The sequence below is a fragment of the Archocentrus centrarchus genome, chromosome 2, assembly GCF_007364275.1.
Source record: "Archocentrus centrarchus isolate MPI-CPG fArcCen1 chromosome 2, fArcCen1, whole genome shotgun sequence".
Lineage (NCBI taxonomy): Eukaryota > Metazoa > Chordata > Actinopteri > Cichliformes > Cichlidae > Archocentrus > Archocentrus centrarchus.
This window is the reverse complement of record NC_044347.1, coordinates 21,644,856-21,662,146: the sequence shown is the minus strand read 5'-3', so window position 1 is coordinate 21,662,146 and position 17,291 is coordinate 21,644,856. Positions and strand designations below refer to the sequence as shown.

General features: G+C 43.4%; 1 protein-coding gene across 2 annotated transcripts; it reads left to right on the top strand.

Annotated features, from left to right (window-relative positions):
• Window positions 1-310: 310 nt before the first annotated feature.
• Window positions 311-16,413, top strand: LOC115791069 (sodium- and chloride-dependent GABA transporter 2-like). Of its 2 annotated transcripts, none has more exons than XM_030745162.1 (15): window positions 311-436; window positions 1,274-1,513; window positions 1,741-1,874; window positions 6,271-6,411; window positions 6,513-6,603; window positions 6,694-6,826; window positions 8,492-8,626; window positions 9,309-9,412; window positions 11,051-11,175; window positions 11,430-11,542; window positions 11,642-11,779; window positions 11,890-11,992; window positions 13,915-14,015; window positions 15,872-16,042; window positions 16,139-16,413. In XM_030745162.1, the coding sequence occupies exons 4-15, from the start codon at window positions 6,294-6,296 to the stop codon at window positions 16,274-16,276; spliced, it is 1,470 nt and encodes a 489-aa protein (XP_030601022.1). In that variant the 5' UTR covers window positions 311-436; window positions 1,274-1,513; window positions 1,741-1,874; window positions 6,271-6,293; the 3' UTR covers window positions 16,277-16,413. The 2 variants fall into 2 exon arrangements, with proteins under 2 accessions (XP_030601022.1, XP_030601028.1); XM_030745168.1 differs by lacking the exon at window positions 311-436 and adding an exon at window positions 619-1,136.
• Window positions 16,414-17,291: the final 878 nt, after the last annotated feature.

Below are 17,291 nucleotides of genomic sequence, written 5' to 3'. Positions count from 1 at the left end.
TTACTGACTTTAAAAGAAGAAATGGTGACAGCCAACAGAAACGTGTTTCTGAGACACCCATTCGGCAAACATGACTCACGCATATCCGGCAAACGCCTGGGGAAAAAGAGCTGGTACAGAATAGGTCTGAACGGTTGTGAGCAGGTGCACAATAGCAGCGTGGTGACGTTGATATTTGTAACGCTAAAAAGCATTCATTACCCATGATGCTTTGTGTTTTATTTTGTAACCTGCATATTGCGGGTTAACATCCTCTTCGCCAGACTAGCCCCAAACATAGAGCCTGTATAAATTTGGATTGAGCCACCGCGCCGGTGCCAGCAGTCCTTCACACACACACACAACACACACACACAGCCGCTGGTAACTGGAACAAACCATTTTCGTGCCGGTACACGGGGGTGACCGCGCTGTTAGAACTACTGGAAACGTGGAGGTAGAAAATATCACGGTGAATTCTCTGAAATGTTTAATTCCATACGAAATAACAAGCGAATATAAGGGTGTAGCTTGAGGGAAATAACTGCAGCCGTCATTTCTGGAGCATCCTGAGTCTTAATCCCGCCTCTGGCGCTCAGTTTCCCGGCCGTTAGCTTTAACCTCAGCGTGGAGCTGTTACATGGCACACTTTCAGTGGAAGGGAAAACCGAACCTCCACACGTGTGGTTACATTGTCATTATTTTCTGTTACTTGTCGGTGTCATGGTCGCGCCGGTCGCGGTGGAAGGTGCGCCAAAAAGAGCCTGCGGGGTGCGTGTTATATCAGTGTTTCGGAGTCACATGGCCGGACGGCGAGTAGTGTTTATGAAAGGAGGAGTGGGGCCGATGTTACGCAAAGTTAACAGCCCCCACCTCCCATCCCCAAACTAATAATCTGAGGTAGTTAAGGTAAAAAGGTAGATAAAATGACCGAATATTAGATGCTGGCATTCCCAGAACACAGGTGTGGAGGAGAAAGTTCCCAGTCAGGCTGAAACTGACTGATCTAGTCAGGGAGCGTCCTGCAGCCCACAGATAAAGGACACACACCCACGTTAGTTTGACCTCGACACCAACATCTCAGATAAGCGAGGCAGCCAAACCAACTGCCAGCAAACACACTCGACCTCTTGTCGTTCAGTCTGGGTTGTGAAGATGTGAGTTCTTGTGTTTTACATCATATTTTCCTCCCAATGGTACTAACCAGTTCTATGGATTTTTTTTGTGTGTGGGGGGGGGCAAGCTGTTACTTTCCTTCATCCCGGTCTCTCTTATCTTTTTCGCCTTTTTTCAGTGTGTTCGTATCCCTGCCAGAACCTGTAATGCCTGATCATATGCCTCCAACGCCGGCTGAGACGCTGCTAAGCAGTTCTCCCAGGGGAGCCTGCCTAATGGGAAGGAAGCTACCAAGATGGCCTTCAAGCTAGAGGCCAGTGGGCCTCCAAGACCGAGTTCCTCCTGGCTGTGGCTGGGCAGATCATCGGCCTGGGGAATGTCTGGAGGTTCCCTTACCTCTGCTACAAAAATGGAGGAGGTAAAGAGAGGAAGTAATTGTCCTTTTTCTCCCTTCCCTTCCTGTCATCTTTTTCCTTTTCCTCTTTTTTTACAATCTCTCATTCTCAAAAGCTACGTCCTTGTGAATGGAGTTCTCAGTGTTAGAATGGTTGTAGTTTGAAATTAAGGTGCAGTTATGAATGTTTTTAAGGTGGTCTAAATGTAATCGAAGAAGGTCCTCACAAGCGCCTTATATGTTTGGGACAGGTGTGTTCTTTGTACCGTACCTGTTGTTCCTGGTGTTGTGCGGCATCCCCCTGTTCCTCCTGGAGACCTCACTGGGACAGTACACCAGCCTGGGAGGGGTCAGCCGCCTGAGGACTATTTGCCGTTATTTGGAGGTACTCTTATTTTCTTTTTAAATAGGCAACAGCAGTATCAAGTAATATTTCTTGTTTTCCCATTATTTCAACAAATATATATTAATTTTATATCAGATGCCATAGTATTAATGTTGGCATTCCACATATGACTGTTGGTATCGCCGCATCCAGAGCTTGGTGCTTGCACCTCTTCAAAATGGGCGTGGCTGTGTGGAGAGCAGCTACTCCAATCCATCATGATCATCTCAAAACACGAAACAGACGCTAATTTATTTCCGTTGTGAGGACTAAACAGAGAGAAAAGGGGGGAATTCCACAAATTTACTCAGCTTAATGTGAACAGGCAACTGAATTATTACCGTATTTTCGGACTATACGTCACTCCGGAGTATAGGTCGCACCAGCCAAAAATGCATAATAAAGAAGAAAAAACATATATAGGTCGCACTGGACTATAAGTCGCACTTTTTTGGGGGGGGGGGGTTGATAGAATCCGAGACTCAGAGCACAAATTCCATCCTGAACGGCAATTTAAAATAATAATGGATTAAAGAACAGGACGAACACGGTTACACCTACGTTATGCTAACGTAGCACATTCAGCTACATGACGCACAACGAACACGTGTTCGGTATTGTAACGTTGTAACACACTTCCAAAGTCGGCGATATTCACAACAAAGGTCGTCTTATTAACAGAAAAACGGCTGCTGTAGGCCACAGCCACGCCAACCACAACTACAACAGCGGAACAGCAACACACCACACAGGCAAGCTCTCGGTCTTTTTCTCTCTCTCCATGCTGCCTTCACGAACCTCCCGAACAGTCCGAATCCCCACAACATCAACACGCTCTCTAACTAAGAGAATCGCTACAGTATGTTAACGTAACATTAAGTTATTCAGATAACCATAGCATAAAGAACATACTAACAAGTTAACCAAACCATCAATCCATTGAATTCTTCATCCTCGGTGTCACTTCTAACCATTCCGTACACTCCGTAGACGAAGCCGCCGCTTCCTCTTCTGTGTCGCGTTAGTCAGACTCGTCGTCAGCTGCAGTTCAGTTATTCCAGCCTTTCTGAATCCCAACAGGATGGTTTGTCACTGAAGCCCATGTTTCTTGATCCATCCAATGACTTCCAGGAAAGTTGGGTGGCGCATTCTCCCAGTTGCGTTAAGCTGTGCTCTCCATCCATCATCCACTGCGCCCACAGGTTACGCAAGACTGCCTTAAAGCTGCAGTTCACGGAGATGTCAAGTGGCTGGAGTATTTTGGTTCATGTGTTATAAATGTCACATATACGTCGCTCCGGAGTATAGGTCGCACCCCCAGCCAAACTATGAAAAAAAGTGCGACTTATACTCCGGAAAATACGGTAATGCTTTTTTACATTGTGGTTGCATTTGTAATACTGTGAGCCACTGCATTTCTTTACTTTTTGCTAGGAAATTGGGAAATAGGTGCAGCAATTGATTGAGACGTGCAAACATACGTAGAAATATAGCATATAAGGCAAAAACAGAGTTTGTACAGTTCTAATGAGCTTGAATGCCAATATTTGGTGTGACCACCTTTATTCTCAGCACAGTCTGAACTCTCTGAGGCAGCTTTCTCTCATTTCTTTAAGTCGTCTTCAGGAATAGTTCTCCAGGCTTCTTGAAGGACATTCAAAGCTCTTCTTGGATGTTTCTGCCTTTTTATTCTGTTCTGTCAACATGATCCCACACTGCTTCAATAATGTTGAGGTCCGGGCTCTGGGGAGGCCGATCCATGACTGATGGTAGTCCACTGCGTGTTACCTATGCAGGTATGCTTTTACTGCACTGACGGTGTCTTGGGATCATTGTTATGCCACTGCCAGTCAGATGCTTTCCAGGTCGTATTCCGCGATGGATCAAAAACGGGAAGAAATGCAGTCCTGAACCATGACAGAGCCACCATCATGTTTTACAGATGGCTGTAGACCTCTCCTGACATCCTCCCTTCCTGAAGATACAACTTAAATTTTGTCTGGTATGTGTAGACACAGCAGTGGTCCGTCCCATAGATCAGTGTCAAGTGGCTTAGCAAACAAAAAACATTCCTCTGAGGAAGGACTGGTGAAAAAGCAAGTCAATGTCCAAAGGAAAAACTTGGGAAGACCTTCAGAAATCCCGGAAAAACTATTGCCCAGGACTTTTTTTTTTGTGTTTTTTTTAAAGTATTGAAAGTCTGGCTCATTGGAAGCAAAAAATAAAGAAATGGGGTTGGCTCAGGACTTTTACTGCATTTCTGTTGTTTTTTTTGTTTTTTTTCCCTTGCCTTTTTTCCTAAGCTTTTTCCATACTGGCACAGGGATTCAAAGCATTCTGCTGCCCGCATCAATACAAAACCTGTACAAACAGTATGTCTGCAATCAGAAAATGTGGCAGTCTGTGCCAGCTGTGTGCATGTGCAGGGCATAGTGAATCTCAGCTTGTATTTTTAAAACAGTTCAAGAGTGCAAAAGGCAACACGTTCCCTGCTGACGGCAAGGACGGCACGCAGAGCGTCTTGTTTTCTTTGTATCTTGCTGTCCAAGCAAGATACAAAGAAAACCTTTGTATCTGCTGTTTTAGGTTAATACGTAACCTCACATAAAATCACTGGTGAAACAGAACCCACTGTCATCATGTGATGCCTTTTTTTTTTTTTTTTTTTTTTTTTTTTTTTTTTTTTTTTTGAGGAAATGAAAACATTGTTGAAGTTGCACACATGAGCCTAGATAATCCAAACCCATTAGGAATGGACGCTGGTTCAGACGATTAAACGATGGATGGCAGGAATGCACTCAGGGAGAGCAGACCTGTATAGACTCCAGCTGTGAACAGTTCTTTTCTGGATATCAACCTGAGCCATCACTAGAGTGAACTTTGATCCATTAATCTGCTCGGCCATATTTGTGTAGCTTAACTTGGGTAAAAAAACATGAATGCACATAGGATGCACATGACTCTGAAAATGAGTGAAAAAGCAGCCAGTGTCCAAAGAAAAACACCGAAAGACCTTCAGACCGAGCTGTTATTGGACGATAAGGTCATGCTTAATTTTTAAGTCACATTTAAACTTAAGCAGAGTTTTCTCAGTGATTTTTTTTTTTTTTTTTTTTTTTTTTTCTGAGCACCTAAATGATTTCTTGCTCATGTAGTTGAGTTTCAAATTCATGCTTCACCTTTAAAACAGCAGCTGAAGTCACCACAGGAAAGACGGTGTGAGGGATAACGCAACCAAGTAGTTTTTAGTGCCTCAACCTAAACCAAAGGGAAACAGTCAGGAGATGAACAACCAATGCAAAGCAAAGTGCAGGACTGGAAACAAGCGGTCACCGTTGGACAAAGTTTTGATTTAGGCCACTCCCATTCCACTCATACAGACTCATTCACAGCTTTCTGCACGCACTCCTGCCAGAGGGCACCTTTTCTGGATATCGTTGTGACACCGGAGGCTTCTTAGAAAACAAAACAGTCATATTTTTCTGTCTGTTTTAGATGAGCCCCGTAACTGTTTGTGTTTGCATAACACTTTGCCCCGGCGTGAAGCTCAGGCGTAATGTGGGGGAGAAAAAAAATACTTAACCTGTCTCACAGGTTCCAACCAGCGATGCATGCAATGCGGCCCTGAGGTGTAATGGCACTGTTTCAAGAGAAAATGTGAAAGAAGTTGCCCAAAAGGTCAAAGAGCGTGTAGAAGACTGAATGTTCCAGTTAAACTTGGCATTCTCAGCTGTAGCTGGACCACCTCTGAAACCAGCCATAAATGGAATATATGTGTTTTCCCCCCATTCAATGGAAAAGTTATCCTTGTCCCAGCATTTGCTGCTCTGCCCCTTAGCCCATATGGCCTGCAGATGCATGCACACAAACACACACACACACACACACACACACACATATATGCACACACTCTTTTTGTTGACAGCTAGCTGCACAAAGGCCGTGTGTCTTGCACAGGGACAAACTCCTGCAAAGAGAATATCGAGCACTTCTCCAGGCACATGTTCTTGTATTTGTGCAAACTCGCACAAAGAAAAAGCTTCTGTAGGAATTCCTCACTGGCTTGTGCAGTTAGCGTGCCCATCGTTAGATACAGGCCTGAATTTCATTAGCAGATCCCACAGACGGCTATTTGTCTAGGCAAACAACCTACACTTTGTAACCCACTCAGGGCCTCATAAGACTATCATTCATATCTAATGAAGATGTACTCAGTGTGGGCTGCAAGTCAAGTGTCTGAGTAACTGGATGCTTTCATCTTAGCCTCAAGTGACTTGGAACTGATAATAGAGGGTGTGTACACGGATGCTTCCAAGCTCATTTATGCTGCCCTTTATGCTAATATAACTCACCACATGTCTGCCTGTCGTCTCTGCAACTTTTTAAATCTCCTTAGGTCTCGGCTATGCTAGCCAGGTGATGATCCTGCACGGTTGTGTGTACTACATAGTCATCCTGGCCTGGGCTCTCTTATACCTGTGCTACAGCTTCCAGGCGGAGCTGCCGTGGTCGCACTGTAACAACACATGGAACACAAGTCAGTAAAAACAGAAAATTAGAAGTTGCTGTCTTTGCAATTTGATGCTGCCGTGCAAAACCTTAAGGTGTGTGTGTGTGTGTGTGTGTGTTCTGCCACAGAGGCGTGCTTCTTGTTTGACTCCTACAACCAGACAGCCAATGCAAGCAGCCTCCCTGAGAACGCCACTTCCCCCGTCATGGAGTTTTGGGAGTGAGTGTAGCACCTTCAGAGTATTGATGATGTGGCTTGGAACATTGTTGGTGTTAACAGCTGCGTGTGTGTTTGTGTGTGCGTTCTTAGGCGGGAGGTGCTCCGCCTGTCCAGCACTTTGGATGAGCTCGGCCCAATCAGCTGGAAGCTGGCTCTGTGTCTGGCGGTCATCTGGGTTATCTGCTACTTCTGCGTCTGGAAGGGAGTCAGGTCTACGGGAAAGGTGAGCAGACAGCCCCTCAACATCGTCACGCAACATGACGACACGTCAGGAAACACTGCAGCTTGGTTATAAAAAGCCGGATGTGACAACCGCACGCTCATTGGCTTGTGATTGATAAATTGTTAGCCAATGAGTGTGCGGTTTCATCCTTTTTTTTTTTTTTTAGTATGACTGAGCCCGTAAACTCAGCAGCTATTTGGCTTTTCATGATGACATATAGGCTCCTTCAAAATGTTCCATATTTAAACTCAGGTTTTACTCACAATTTTACCAGCAATCATTCAAACCAGTTTAGTTACGTATTTTTACACAAAGAAAATATACATATGCACAGACACCTGGTGCAGATTACGTTACTCATGTACAGGGACCGATTAGGTCAAATAATGTTTTATTTGTGAAATGAAAAATACTAGAAAATCTTTTTAAAAACAAAACAAAAATTATGTCTTTTTGCTGTTCCTGTCCCATTTTCACCCTGAAATTTTCATGGTTCCTTTGCACTGCTGATTGAATTGAATCGCAGCAACTAAACACACAACTGTAAAATTATCAGTTTTTATAGGTGTCAAAAAGCCGAAGAGCAAATAGTGAGTGGAGCGCGAGTTTTTTAGGCACTTCAACTTTAGCTTCACATTTCCAACCCAGACATTCGTCCATGTTTTCCGCTGTCTGTGGCTGCCGGGTGTTTGTTTTAATTCACCCACATCAAGTCGCAGCAACACGAGTGTTCGAGCTCATCATTATGTTCCGTTTCTGCCACTTAGCTTTAGACTTTTTCTCAGTTTCAGTGTTCAGATTTTGACGTAAACATTTCCTGCCCACTTGAAGGATATTGTGAGGAGCTGCTTTGACCTGTATCTGAAAACTGTTTTTACATTCCCACAATTCCTCTGAGAGTTCAGAGGTCAGATAGGCCAGGTAAATATAGGTGTCACTGGAAGTGGTCGGCTTTCTAAAGGGCGTTGCAGCAGAGCAGATGGCTCCACGGGGCTTCTCTGCTTAAAAACTCAAGGAACTCGGGCTGTCCTGAATACCATTTCATGTACTGTGGTGCTCTGGTACTAATCAAGAATGGATACTCAAAGCTTTGTCCAGCATGGAAGAAGGGAGGGATGTAGTGGGGGGATTTTATAACTCTGCCTGGATGATTTTGCCATATTTCCAAATAAAAGGGCTGCTTAGAAATAAAGGTTGTTAAAAACCAAATTCCTTACCCAATAATTAAATTTTAGAATATTGGAATAATTGGTTAGTTTACTTATTCCTGTTTGTAAAGATTGTGAGAAAACATACTTACAGATCATCAATGGAAGATTAATGCCATCAATGGCATTAATTTGCTGCTGAAAAAAATAAATATATCTATAAAGAGCGCATGCATTTTCATGGTTACAGAAAGTCTTTTGAGAGAACTTTGAGTCGAGGCAAAGTCAGAAACATAATTCTCGTTTTGTGTAGCACATGAGAAATAAGGGACTTGACACTGCAGTCATTTTGTGGGTCTTATTTGCTGTGCCACTGCCGCCATCCGCCAACAGATTTTAAGACTCCAACTTTCCTCCTTGTAGTATTTTCTCCATGTTTTGAAGACATCACAGTCACATCCTCCCTGTTTGCTCTGTCTGTGCGACCACATCCCCGCACGCTGTGTGTACATTCTAGGTGGTGTACCTGACAGCCACCTTTCCATATGTAATGCTGTTTGTGCTGCTGGTGCGTGGTACCACCCTGCCTGGAGCCACCCAGGGCATCATCTACTACCTCAAACCCGACGTTACCCGCCTGGCAGACCCACAGGTACAAAAACACAAACGTACACACACTTTATATGTCTGTAGATGGTGCCAGATTTAAAAACATCACATTGGAAGACATTCTTCCAGTCGTTCTTGCAGGTCGTACAGCAGCTCCTATAGGTCCAGATCTGTGGTCCAGCGGTAAGGACTATTATTGTTGTGTGGGTTTAAAAAAAAAAAAAAAAAAAAAAAGAGTGAAAGAGGTGTTTTTTGTTAGCAATACGAGAAAACAGTTTTAGCAGGAGAGAAACTACTGTGTAATTACAATGTAACAGCTGATTTGTTACTTTGTACACACTTTATTCACCGTGTGTGACTGTAACTGGTATTTGCATGAAGTTAGAAACATAAAGGTATTTAAATTGAGTTCAGATATTTTGAGATGATTGAGGCTGCATGAGGGACCAGTGAGCAAATTAGTACAAAACCTTATTATTGGTTGAAATCAATGTAAAGAATTAATTAGAGCCTACTGCCACTGTGGTTTATAAATTCTGCAAATTAGGCAAGTTTTTATTATGTTATCTGTAAAGTGTGTAATATAGAACGCCTTCTGTGGTCTACCTTTAACCCAAAAACAGCAGCCAAGGCTGATAAAGGATATCAGTTACTTAGATAGTTGCTTGTTGCCTCACGTGACCTTTCATTGTCTCCTCTCGCTCTCTGTTTCTTTGTTTCTGTAGGTATGGATGGATGCAGGTACCCAAATATTTTTCTCCTATGGAATCTGCTTGGGAAGTCTCACAGCCTTGGGCAGTTACAACAAATACAACAATGACTGCTATAAGTGAGACACTATGTCAGACACACACACACACACACACGCAACCCCATAAAAGCAAACCAGCCACAGAGCTTCTCCATCCACTTGACTTCAGTCAACCTGTAGTCGCTGAAATGTAAGACGGTCCGATGGCTTCCAGCAGGAATGGCTGGAATGGACAGGGAAAACACAGTGATAGAGCCACACCTCAAAGAAAAGCCCTCACTGCCGTGTTTCTCACACTGCAGGACTCCCACACACACTCACAGCGAGAGCCGAGCGCTTGACTCTTGGCCCGTATTTACAGTAACAGGACAGATCAAGACCTCAGTGGGTTGTGTTCATTTAGTTTTCAAAGGGCACTTTTAAAATAGACATTTTTGTTATCAGTGCAGCACTGTGCAAAAGTCTTGAGCCATCCCCTGTGTATTTTGCTTCCAAGGAGCCAGACCTGAAACTATTGGCTGCTTTTTCACTCATTTTCAGTCCAGTCCTTGTAACTGACCATTTTCAAGGTTTTTTTTTTTTTTTTTTGGATTAAGCCGCTTAGCACTGCCTTATGAATCATCCATCCATTTACTTTTGCTTGTCCAATTCAGGGTCACAGGGGGGCTGGAGCCTATCCCAGCTGCCATAGGGCGAGAGGACAGGCCACCAGTCCATCGCAGGGCTAACAAAAACAGACAGACAACCACATTCACACATATGGGCAATTTAGAATCCCTATTACCACACAGTTGGTGGATTTAAACCCAGGACCTTTTCTGTGTGAGGCAACAGTTCTAACCACTGTGCCACCATGCTGCCCTCTATGAATTATTCAAACTTATTTATCTATGCATAAGAGAGAACTTGGCAAAGTTAAATTGTATCTTTAGGCACTTTGTTACTAGTAGCCTGTCACAAAAAAAAAACTGAATTTGTTCACATTTCTTTAGTTGAATCTCTGAAAAACGACAACGGTAACAGTTTGAAAGGCATAAAATAGTATTTTTGCAAGGTGATTGGTCCAAAACCTATTAGACCTATTAACCAGGTGCTTGGCATATCTTGGCATGGTGTGCAGACTGTTGGTCAGGTAAGAGGTGCAAGAGCCATCTGTAAAACACGGTGGAGGCTCTGTCATGGTTTGGAGATGCATATCAGCCAGTGGTGTTGGAGATCTTGGCATAACTGGAATTTTGAATGCAGAAAAGCACCATCAGAGTTTGATCCACCATGCAGTGTCTGGAAATGTGATTGGCACTGGAAAGGGCTTCATTTTTCAGCCTGAAAACACACTGGTACTACAGTAAAAGCATACCTGGATAGGAAACAAACAGGAAAACCATCAGTCATGGATTGGCCTCCCCAAGACCGGACCTCAACATTATTGAAGCAGTGTGGGATCATCGTGACAGAGATTGGAACCAAATATTGACTTTCAAGTTCATTAGAATTGTACAAGCTCAGTTTCTGCCTTTTATATACTGTATTTCCATGTATAACAGCACATTTCAACAAATCACTGCACCTATTTCCCATTTTTCTAGCAAAATATAAAGAAATAAGGGTGGTTCAAGACTTTTGCACAGTACTGTATACAAATTCACATTAATTACTCAAATTAATGGTATTTTGTGCGTATGCATGTGTTATTTTTTTTATTTATTTTTTTTCCAGGGACTCTTTCATGCTGTGCATCCTGAACAGCGCCACCAGTTTCCTGGCAGGTTTCGCCATCTTCTCGGTGCTGGGCTTCATGGCTGAGGAACAGGGCGTGGACATAAGCACCGTGGCCCAATCAGGTGAAAAATGTTGTTCATATAGAAGCATAACTGTCATCAGAAGTCTTGTTTGGGGAAGAGGGTCCAGATTCTCACCTTGTGGTGTTTCAGGGTGATTTAATTCTTAATTTAACTCTTAAAGCATGAGAAGAAGGAAGCGTAATAATCTCAGGTCAGAATTTATGAGGGTTGGGGGGAAAAAATGTCCTGTATTTTATGTTAGGAGAAACTTGTATTAACTGTGTTGGTAATATTTTTTTCTCTGGTCTTCTCAGGACCTGGGCTCACCTTCATCGCCTACCCGAGAGCTGTAGCCATGATGCCCATACCCCAAATCTGGGCCGCGTGCTTCTTCCTCATGATCATCATGCTGGGACTGGACACACAGGTGGATGCAGACCGACTTTCTCGATAAACTTTTAATTGGCTCGGCATTGGCGTATTGTTCAGTATCACGGAAATATGTTGACACGCGTGTCTCGTGCAGTTTGTGAGTCTGGAGGCCCTGATGACATCGGTGACCGACCTGTACCCTCACGTGATCAGACGAGGTCACCGCAGAGAGCTGCTGCTGCTGTTTGTCTGCATCATCTGCTTCCTGATTGGGCTGGTCATGGTCACGCCAGTAAGTCGCGCTCTGGATGGATGTGTAGTGTCAGAGAAGTACCTGATCCTCTGCCCTGTTTTTAAATGATGTGCAATAAAGAGTTTTTTTTCCTCTTCTGTGTGGTGCAGGGTGGTCTGTACGTGTTCCAGATCTATGACCATTTCTCCTGCAGTGGAGCCAGTCTGCTGCTCCTCTCCATCTTCCAGTCTCTGGCCATCGGCTGGGTCTACGGTACAAATCCCACTTCTAACCTGCTGCTCGCTCTTCCCTCATTTATTTTCTGTTTTTTTCGACTCTTCACTCTTCTTCTTTCCTTTTCTGATCTGCTTGTGTTAATTTTCTCCTTTTCCTGTTTTGTTACCTCTTATTTCCTTTTCCTTTCCTCCTCTGCTTGTCAATCTAATCTTTCCTTTCCTTCTTTTGTTTTTAATTGTTTCCTTCTCCTCTTCACACTGCTCTTTCTGATCCCTTACAAACTCTTCCAATATAATATTTAATTTCCTCCTTTCCTTCCCTTTTCCTTTTTTCCTCTTCTGTTTTTCTATCCCTCGTCTTCTCTCCACTCTTGTTCTTTTCCTCTCTGTTGCATTCTTCCTATCCTGTTATTTATCTCCTCCTTTTATCCCTCCTCTTTAGCCATTTTCCATTTTCTGCAATTTCTTTGATTTTCCTTCCCTCCACTCCTTTCCCCTGCTCTGGTTTTCCCTCTGCTTGTTTGTTTATTTTTTTATAATAACTTTTTTTCTGTTAATGTAGCACTAAATTTATGGAAAATATTGTCCAGGCCATTTTTACTAGTCTGAATTTAATTAAATTCTGTTGGCGCTCAGACAATACGATAATGAGATTATACATAATCTTAAGCTGGTGGTTGTTATATAGAAAATGAAAAGAAGAATTTTTATCACTAATGAATATAATTCATTAAATCTGATAAAACACACACAGGCTCACTGTCCACTTCCCTCCTCCTGCATTCCACTTAGAGGCAGTAGACAGTACATTAACATGGCTGCAGCTACCCACTGTTGCAGGGAGACTGGCTCCTAGCCAGGCCCCTGTCTGTCTCCTCCGGGCCCTAAATCAGCCTCCGGGCCCTGTCGCCTCTCAGTCTCAGTCTGCTGGCCCCAGGGAGTCCCCACTCCAGCCAGACATGGAGGTCTGAAGCATTCGCAAAAACACTGTTTGTTTAAAAGTGCAATGGAGGGAATATTTGATATACGTACATCAGGACAATGCAGTAAATGCTCAGTGAGGTTGGACAATCAACTTTATATCTGGTGAAGGTTTAATTCCCAGAAAAGTTAAAAAAAATAAATAAATTAAAAAATAGGCTGAAGAGACCAGCAGAGTGTGTGTTTGTACGTGTGTGTGCTTATGAGGACCAAGAAAGCTTGTTTTTATGGTTCTCCTTCAGTTTAGCAGAGGGGGTTTTAAGTGGACTCTGTGACACAGCGGTCACAACTCGACTGCACCCTTCCACCCCCCCACCCCTTCCTTTAATGGTTGTGGGAATTTACAGTTTTTTTAAGGACTCTTAAGACCACTAACACTCTTATACCCTTGGTTATGTGGCCCCAGAGACAAAGTCATGAGAGAGAGAGAAAGGTAATTCTGAAACTAGCGGAGCTGTTTGCGAGGACGTAAATGCCTGACGGTCTTTACTCCGTCAGCTCCCTCGCACGGGGGTCACTGTCATGTCCGATTGAACTCATTTGAGAACGGGGCGGGGAAACGTCCGGAGATTTGCCACCAGCGAGTGGGTGTAAAAGCAGACAGTGAAATGATCCTGTGAGAAGATTCACTGGATTTCAGGAGGTTTGCTCTAAATATGTCCTCAGCTTCATCGGGATATCAGAACTTTTCATGGGCAGGTTACAGTGAAATTCCACACAATATAAGACAATAAAGGTCAAAGGTCACCTTCAGTGTGACATCATTACATGAGTTTGGACAGGCTGTAAACAGCAGCTCGGCTGGACCGCTGGTGAGGCAGTGATTTCAGTAATTCTTTGTTTTTCTCTCATGTTTTTGTATTTTCTGCTCTACTGCTGAATAGGAGGAAGAAAAACATGTTTTCTAAGCATAGTTGGCCGCTGCCACCAAACCACGATGTTAAACCAAACCTCACTGTGTTCTTGTTTTGGCCACAGGAGCCGAGCGCTTCAGCGGCAACATCAGGGACATGACTGGCTACAGCCCCCTTCCTTTCTTCAACCTGTGCTGGAAATACCTGACCCCGGTCGTGTGCACTGTGAGTAACCTCTGTCGCTAGCTGCTCGCTGTGGGATAGGATATGCATTAGCACAGGTGTGGCATCTCATACAAATTCAGCCTTCTGCCTCTCTGGAAAATGTCTCAGGGTCCGTCTGTGTGCCAGTCGTCTCTATCAGTGAATTTGGGTTTTCGTTCCACCACCTCCAGAGAAGAAAATGAGTCGTGAGCTCCGTTGGCAGGACTCAGTGTGTACTGTGTGCAAGCAGCTTCCAGACAAGCTGACGTGGAAATGGAAACGGAATGCAAATAATTTAAGGTTATATTTAACTGAAAGACAACATGTCAGATGTTGTTTGGAAAATGAATTCTGCTTTTGAATTTGATGCCAGCGACGCATTTAAAACAAAAAAAAGTTGGAGCAGAGGCACTGAAATCCAGATACTCTGCTGCAGACAGTTCAGGGCCTTTTTTTTGTGTTTCCTAGTGCTCCTGATGTGTCCAGTAGGTGGCTGGTCTTGACTTTTGACTTTTATTTTATTTATGCGCAGCTCTCTTAAGGTCCCGCCACTGCATTTCAATCAGGTTGAGGTCTAAACTTCGACTGGGCCCATTGCAGCAGCTTTATTCTTTTTTTCATTCACTTGTAGATCTGCCGCTGCGCTTGGGATCAGTCTTGTTGCGTGGCCGTGCTTGACAGCTGGTAGGACCTGTTTGTGCTGACATGCTGTCTCACCACTGTGGTGCCGTGCAAAAGATCTCCACTTTTTTTTTTTTTCCTTCACCTGTCCAGAACACGTTGTTCCAGAAGTCTTGTGGTTTGTTCTGATGCAACTTTGCAAACCTGAGCTATGCTGTTTTTAAAGACAAGAGGCTTTTTTATGGGAAGCCATCCAAAAAAAAAGTACGTGTTCAATCTTTTTCTTATTGCGTAATTGTGCTCACACTTGCTGATGATCATTCAGTCAAGGGCGTTTGATTAGCACCTGGCTGTTGCTTCCCCTCTTAAATTCCTATGGAGCTGTAAGGGGTAGATACTCCTGCTTTTTCACGTGACTGTATACACACGTCAGCATTAATGGTGCCATCACCCATTCTGTTTTCATTAATGTAGCCAATAACAGCTTAGATGCTGGGGTTTGAATTGTGTTCTGAAAACAAGCTGAATGTTTTCTCTCCTCTTAGGAGGCCAAGTTCATCCTCCTCGCCAAAAGAGAGCTTGGATTGTATGTAGGCAGACCATCTTAAATCAGTCCTGGCCCAGAGAAGGCAGCATCGTCTCTGGACCTTGTTTATATAATTGTTTTGTTGTTGTTTTTGGTTGAGGGTTTTTTTTAGATGCTTTCTGAGGTTTAATTTGCAATTTGTGGAAGCAGCAAAAAACTGAGTGATATTTGGTTGTTTTTTTGTTTTTTTTAAATATTTCCAGTATAGAACCATGCCTGCTTTTAATGCAGTGCTGCCTTAAGGCATAAAGATGGTTGTTTTTCAGTCACTGCATTTCTCTCTTTTGTTTGGCAACATAGTTGTAATTTAGTATACAGATCTAATCAGCGAACATTTAACCAGATTTTTGAAAGTCTGAGAGGTACGGCATGTTTTTATTGGGCCATAGAGGCATTTTATTGCCTTTGGACAGAGCCAGACTCCTTCCAGTCATATTTATTGAGAGCATTAAGATCCATCTCATCGACCGCAGAACAGTAAGTGAGTAAATAGCCACCTGTTCATCTACAGCCAGCTACTATCAAAGGGGCTCTCAGGGAGGTTTTTCATCCCTGCTGCAGTTAAACTGTGGAGCATTGATTTACTATTTTTGGCCTAAAATGTTGTTAAACAGAATTCTTAGCCTTAGACCTTCAGTATTTACCCCATCCTCCTTTCTCTCCTCTTAAGGCCACCTTTATATTTTCCCTTGTGCGCTGGTCACCGCTGAGCCTGGGGAAAGGACTGGTTGCTCCAGTCTGGGCCACCACGCTGGGCTGGATCCTTACCTTCTCATCCGTTTCTCTGCTTCCCATCTGGGCCATCTACGCCCTGGTCACGACCCCGGGAACCCTGACACAGGTTATACCGTGTATTGCTGCTGTTAACCCTTGGATGTTAAACTGCGTATACATTTAATGATGCTGACGTACTAACTCCAACCTTTTGATCCCGCAGCGCTTCCAAATTCTGTGCAGCCCCGTTGAAACCCCGTCACTGACCTTCCACCACCTCTCCGACCAGTCAGCGGTCCCCTGCAGCCCGAGTCTTCCTCTCACTGAGAAGTCAAAGGACTCATTAAAAGAAATCATCTAGGACAAGATGACCTGACAAACAGTCAACAGCAATGTAATATTGGCTGCTGCTCAGCCAGTTGGGTGTGTGAGGCAGGAGGGTCAAGGTTAAGTCAATGCTGCTGGAGACCAGAATAAATCTGTTGTAATCAGTTCCAACTTCATTTTATTTTTATATATATATATATATATATATATATATATATAAAAATATAAATATAAAATTTGTTTTTTTTTTTGTTTTGTTTTTTCTCAGCTGAATTCTGAGTCCCACCCCTGTATCTTTAGCAGCCTTCATTAAACCAGCATTCAGGTGATCTTGATCAAATTAAGACATATTTACATTCAGAAGGTTATTTTGAATTAGTCCAATGAAAAGCCAGAAAACCAAAGTGAACTAAACAAGGGCTATCTGAATGCACCATCCAGCTACTGCTGTCTGGCTGTGGTTGGAGCTAGCTTCTTCAGGTTGGAGGTCTCTGCAGAGGGTCCAGGTCTGAGCTGGGACATAGTTTGTTTAACCTTTTAGACCGGGCCCACATCCCTCCTCTCAGCTGCCAGAGTTGGTTATTGTAAAACAGCACACCCTTCTGGATTTGAACCATGTTATCTCCTCACCTGCTTTTTGTTTGTTTGTTTTTTTGTTTTGATTGAGGACCATATTAGGACAGCTGGAAGCAGCTAAATAGCAGTGCTAATGTTCCTTGTGTTTGCCAGCAGTCATGCATACATAAAGCTATACTCTCTATGAGAGCTTGAGAGATTACTGCTTGCATCGACATGACTGCTTAGCTTTCAAGTCCACTTAAAGTGTGTATTGATTCGATTGGGTGAAGATATAAGGTGAAATGACTCCATGAGTCAGACGTGTGTTATGCAGGAATTTATGGAGATGTTTTTTTGTTTGTTTTTCTTATTCTTCACCCTCTCTGATGGCAATATCACAGCGTTTGAATGGTTTATATTATGTCTTATACTCAGACCAAATAGAGCTAATGCTAGAGCTGCATTAGTCAAGTACTTTTTAATTGCCAACT

What these genes read in the sequence shown, in the direction of transcription:
- LOC115791069 (XM_030745162.1), top strand. Translation starts at nt 6,294, where the DNA reads ATGATCCTGCACGGTTGTGTGTACTACATAGTCATCCTGGCCTGGGCT. An exon ending in CCCGTCATGGAGTTTTGGGA is followed by an intron (nt 6,604 to 6,693) that starts GTGAGTGTAGCA and finishes GTGCGTTCTTAG; the next exon opens with GCGGGAGGTGCTCCGCCTGT. An exon ending in GGCCATCGGCTGGGTCTACG is followed by an intron (nt 11,993 to 13,914) that starts GTACAAATCCCA and finishes TTTTGGCCACAG; the next exon opens with GAGCCGAGCGCTTCAGCGGC.